The 5639-nt window shown below is 43.6% G+C and overlaps 1 protein-coding gene across 1 annotated transcript; it reads right to left on the bottom strand.

Annotated features, from left to right (window-relative positions):
* Positions 1-723: 723 nt before the first annotated feature.
* LOC147880802 (uncharacterized) lies at positions 724-4624 on the bottom strand. The gene is made up of 4 exons (XM_087370667.1): positions 4522-4624; positions 4281-4435; positions 1105-1811; positions 724-982 (listed from the first exon to the last, which is right to left on the bottom strand). The coding sequence occupies exons 1-4, from the start codon at positions 4613-4615 to the stop codon at positions 724-726; spliced, it is 1215 nt and encodes a 404-aa protein (XP_087226793.1). The 5' UTR covers positions 4616-4624.
* Between the last annotated feature and the right edge of the window lie 1015 nt (positions 4625-5639).

Genomic DNA, 5639 nt, shown 5'->3' with positions numbered 1-5639 from the left:
CGCCCAGCATCTGCCAACACATGGTCCATCCATACTTCTTTTGCAAGCCAAGGTATGAAACCATGGTCAGTCATAGGCATCCCATAACTCTCCTTTAGATTGTCATCTGCACCAAGAAGAGAAAGAATAGATAGTTGCTTTGCCTTGGAACAGGTTGCAATTGATACTTGGTAAAGCTTCTCCAAAGTGATCTTCATTGATGTATCCTCAAATGGTAAATTCCAAAGGATATTAAACCACTCCTTGCCATGGGAAGGATTGACTATTGAAAGCATCTGCCAAATAGTAAAGTTTTAGAAGAGACTTTGATACACACAACAAAGCATATATTAAGGTTTTCAAAGTACAAACTAAAAATTTGCAAGTTGTAACTATAGATTTATAATTTTCAAATCATATATTGTGGTTTATGAGTTGTAAAATTAGAATTTGAAAACTATAAATTCAAATTTGCAAACTATAAATTCAAATATCTGAGATATAAAACGTAGAATTTTGTGGACTACAAATTCAAATTTGTGATCTATAAATACAAAATTTGGTAAATTGAAAACTTACCCGTGTAATTTTTCTTCGATATGTTGCTCCCACAGTCTTCTTAATCTCATGAATCTTGGACTCTCTCTCATCCTTTGGCATGGAAGAATGCAATTTCTTGCATTGAGCCTCAAAATCTGATTTCCATTTCCCCTTTCAACATAAACAAATAATCTCATCATAATGTTATTGGAACACAAAGCAAAATATATAAACTAAAGAACTAATACTTACAGCAAATACCATCCTCCCAAGAATAGTTTGGGTGAGGGGATACCACACCCTTCGTCCACTTCCAACCTCTTTCTGTCTTGCCAACTCAATAGCTTTTTTCTCCTCCTCACTAAAATCCTGAGTAAAATATTGAGCATCACAGGATACGAGTGTGCTTGTGTGGTACAAATAATCCTTGAGATTAGTAACAACAATTGCATCTTCATTAAGCCTGCAACCATTGACTTAAATGGATCAAAATTGGTTTCATTTACAAGCACTTACCATCTCAAGGATTATTCAAATAATCCAACCCTCTTGCGCAATATAGTAAACATAAACAACAAAGCTTACAAGTTAAATCTTTGTAGAGCAGCAACAAGCTTAAGCTCATCCTTTGCTTCCGGTTCAATAATTTGAGCTTGCACTCTAATGTGTCTAGACTTGATATTTGTGTAAAGCTCTTCTATGCTTTCCATCCAAGATGCCGTACGATGATTTCCTTCCCACACGAAGAACATTTTGTTTGATAGAAAGCTCCATGGTGTGCCAATTATCTCTGATTCAAACTCATCATTAACTAAGCTCCAATTCTTGTCCCAACGTTCTCTTGTGACATCATCAACATCCTTGGAAGACCCATCAGGCATTTTGATAGATAGAATAAAAGATCCTTTGGTCGGAATGTATCCCTCTGTTTCAAATGCTCTTTTCAAAATGGTCAAATCATTCCTAATTTGACGCACAACTAGGTTTATGAGACAACGACACAAGGGAATTCGAGGAGGTGGAATTTCTTTAGTTACTGTAAGAAGCTCTAAAATATCTGCACCTGAAGGTCTCTCAACACACTCTGGAATGATATCCTCCACATCATCTTTAACTCCTACTTTGTTGGATGGATCATCTATAGTTTTATCCTTGTTGTCCCCAGGATCCTCAATATCATTTTCAATGTCAACTTGCTCAAGCTCCTTCAGTTCATTCTTGACCTCTGACTCTTGCTTCTTCCTTTTACCACCTTTTCTTGTGATAGGACTAGACACATCACGTTTCTTTCTCTACACGTTCGAAGAACTCAATTACAAGATTTGCAAAAATGCAAAGGTGAAATGCAACTAGAAAAAGAAAAAGAAACCAAACTTACTGGAGGCATTTGTTGCACAACTTTCAATAAGCTCACCTACACAAGAAGAAAAACAAATAAATGACATAGTGAAACCATCTTTGAAATGATTAAATGAAAAATGACAGAGTGTAACCATCTTTCAAATGATTAAATAAAAATGCCATTCATAGTTTTGCCAAAGGAAACTTCTTTTAAATGATTAAAAAAAATGGAGTTCCTTAATACATTATTCTGATAACAAAATGCAAGTTAAGAATAAACATTTCGTGTTATGAGTGAGGCTCCCTTCAACTATAACTAGCACTGTGTGAAGAAGACAAGATCATACTTTCGCTGGCGAAACCATAGCCGAGAATAATCGAGAAGTATTTGAATAACGTGGGGAGCATAAATTACCAAGTACTCCATCTACAACATTCGACATTCTCTCCAAAGTATTTGAACCTTATCAAGGTTTTGCCTCCTAACACCCCCTTCAAACCAAAGATAGGGATAATAGCAACATACTGTCCAAATGACTCTACCCCAAACAAACCAATGAATGCTCACAACAAATAGCTTCATAAAACAAAGTCTAAGTATAGGTTCAAAACGGGTCTTGTATTGTATCACAGTTGCAAAACAAATCCCTAGATCACTCGTTGGTCCGTCAGCAATCCGAGTGCGGCCCAAGAATGCCGAGAGAGCGATTCGAAGAGTAGCTGTAGGGAAAGGAGGGCGCAGGCAGAGAAAACATGGGGGGAGAGAGCGGGGCAGCGACAAGGTGGTGCTTGGGGAGGGGGGAGGGGCAGGAGGAAGAGAGGATAGGAGCAACGCATGCGCTAAAAGAGTCATGGAGAAAAGTAAGGGCATCCTCATAGAGAGCCGAACTAGAAAATGACCTTAAAACAAGCATACCATCCTCCAATCCCTCCCCAATCCTGCTTTCGAACGAGCATCCGTCCTCCAATTGCAATCCCAAGGACTACACATGGGGCGTGTCGACTATCGGCTTTCAAGAGGGAGATTCTTGAGCCGGAAGAAAAGCAGTATCATTTTGAAAAAGCAACAACTTACCGGTACACATCTCTCTCTCACTCCCACTCTCAGACCTTCTCCTCCTCCCAATCCAACCCAATCCATTCTCTTCAGCTCAATTCACCACAACCCACCTCCTCCATCCCTCCTATCCTCACACCTTTGGTACCCCCCTCCCTATCTCTCTCTCTCTCTGTCTGTGTCTGTCTGTCCTTTTGTCTCTCTCTTTCTCTCTCTCTCTCTCTATAGCTCTTTGTTTCGTCCTTAGTCCTCATTCCAGCTTCTCGCTCTCTTTAGATCATTTTCCCCATCCATCTCCTGCTTTGCACGTTGTTTCACCACCCTTGCCAAGTCTTTTCCCCAAGATGCACGCGCTTCGTATGACTCGTGATGAATCGTTTAAATCTGTAATTTAGCATGATTCTATCTCTGTATTGCTCTTGTCGTGTGCCCAACGAAGGCCTCGTGTTTCTCTAAGTATGCGATTTCTCTAGCAGTTCTCCGATTATGAAGTGCGCCCGTCGATAGTAGATTGACATCAACGAGTTAGGACATTACGTGGAGACTCTGGACGTCGGAGCCATGTCTACCATGGTGGTGAATGTGTCTGAGTACGAGGTATTGGCAAACAAAAAATTGCCAAAAAAGCATCCAATTCAAGGAAGGAAGGGAGACCGACAAGCGAGGTTGGGAGCAAGAGAAGCCCACGACTGCAGCAGGGATGGCAAAGAAGCAGAGGCGACACTCAGCTTTTTCGATTCAAAATTTCCGACTTGGAGACCGAAATCGAGAAGCAAACTGCAATTTTACTGCAAAGCTTTGAAGACTTACGCCTGCTCCAAAATTTTGCCTCGAAGAAGATGGGGGGAAGCTCCCAGCAGTTCTCGAGCGGCAAAATCCTCGCGAGATGTTCAAGGAGGGGAAGAAATGGCGGAGATGTTCCAGGAGGGGAAGGGATGGCGGCAGAGGGTCGAGACGGAGGCGGATATAAAGGCGAAGATAAAGGTCGAGACGGAGGCGTTTGGAGGCGGAGATAAAGGTCGAGGAGGCGGAGATAAAGTTTTGGAGGCGGAGATAAAGCTTTGGAGATAAGGTCGAGGAGATAAAGGTTTGACGCAGGCGGAGATAAAGCTTTGGAGATAAAGGTCGAGGAGATAAAGGAGATAAAGGTGGAGGAGATAAAGGTTTCCGAAACTAGTGAAGACTAGTTTCGCTAGCGAAACTAGTCTTCACTAGTTTCGCCAGCGAAACTTGGGAAGAGGGGTAACTCGTAAAAGCCGAATGGCCTTGATTTGAAGTCGATCTTTCCCGAAATCAGGGGAAAGGTGCTCTAGATAGTTGGGCAGATAATTCTCCTCTACGAATAAGACTAACTGATGCCAACCTGTAGACGTGCCGGGCTGTCATCCCCGATCAATATACGTAATGATGATCGAGATGGCCTGAGATTACGGAAAAACTCTTGCAAGGGAGTGTCAGCAGGCCGAGGGAATGACTGCCGAACGGACTTTACGGCGAGAACTTTGGCCCGCCAAACACCTGCGAAAAGGCTCAATTGCAGTCATAGTGCATGATTGAGGCAATCGGAGGCACGAGAGAAGAATCGTGAAGAGAAGGAGGAGCACCTGCGTGGGGAAAACGAAGGCGAAGATGGCAGCTGCGGAAAGCAGCGGACCACATGGGAGCCCAGAGCCAGAAGAGAGAAGCGAGGGCAGCCATGGTGTAGGAGAAGCGGTAGGCGGTGACAGCAGAGGCGAGGGAGACAGCAGAGGCGGACGGCCCAATCCATGGGATCTCCGAACTCGTGGAGGACGAAGGGGCCGGAGCCAGTCCAAGGAAGCAGGAGCTGGAGGTCTTGAGAGCGGAGTGGGGCGACGCGAGGGCGAGGGCGAGGGCGAAACTAGTGAAGGAAACTAGTTTCGCTGGCGAAACTAGTTTCCGAAACTAGAAGGAAACTAGTTTCCTAAACTAGTTTCGCTGGCGCCGGCGAAACTAGTTTCGCTGGCGAAAGACTAGTTTCGCCGGCGAAACTAGTGAAGACTAGTTTCGCCAGCGAAACTAGTTTTCGAAACTAGTTTCGCCGGCGAAACTAGTTTCGAAAACTGCTTGGAGCCCCCTACTTTTCGTTGTTTTTGGGTGGACATCCACAACTTAGACCCCAAGCTTTTCCTCCTTGTTGGATGGAGGTACATAAGCAATCCCTCCACAGATTGCTTGGATAGCTTCCTCTCTCTCCTCTCTCATAGTTTTATGAGGCAAGAGCAACCAATCTATCTATTTGCTAGGCAATGGATAGTCACAATTCACCTCTTGATATTGCCTTCATGTTCCATACCACAAAGCAGGTAATAGTGTACAGGGTGTAAGCAGTCAGGCCATCACCGACGAAACTAGTTTCGAAAACTAGTTTCGCCGGCGAAACTAGTCTTCACTAGTTTCGCCGGCGAAACTAGTCTTCACTAGTTTTGCCAGCGAAACTAGTTTAGGAAACTAGTTTCCTTCTAGTTTCGGAAACTAGTTTCGCCAGTGAAACTAGTTTCCTTCACTAGTTTCGCCAGCGAAACTAGTTTCGGAAACTAGTTTCGCTGGCGAAACTAGTGAAGGAAACTAGTTTCGCCGGCGAAACTAGATTCGGAAACTAGTTTGGAGGCGAAGATAAAGACGGAGATAAAGGTCGAGACAGAGGCTTTTGAAGGCGTAGGCGGAGATAAAGGCGTAGGCGTAGGTGGAGATAGAGGCGTAG

This window comes from Dipteris shenzhenensis, chromosome 32 (assembly GCF_047967505.1).
Source record: "Dipteris shenzhenensis isolate YYH24624 ecotype China chromosome 32, Dip_SZ_1.0, whole genome shotgun sequence".
Classification (NCBI taxonomy): Eukaryota; Viridiplantae; Streptophyta; class Polypodiopsida; order Gleicheniales; family Dipteridaceae; genus Dipteris; species Dipteris shenzhenensis.
This window is presented reverse-complemented; position numbering and strand designations above follow the sequence as displayed.

Coding starts and splice junctions, on each gene's coding strand:
- LOC147880802 (XM_087370667.1), bottom strand. CDS start 4,615: ATGGCTGCCCTCGCTTCTCTCTTCTGGCTCTGGGCTCCCATGTGGTCC. Junction 4,436..4,521: donor CCTTCGTTTTCCCCACGCAG/GTGCTCCTCCTT, acceptor GCCTTTTCGCAG/GTGTTTGGCGGGCCAAAGTT. Junction 983..1,104: donor GCTCTACAAAGATTTAACTT/GTAAGCTTTGTT, acceptor CAATGGTTGCAG/GCTTAATGAAGATGCAATTG.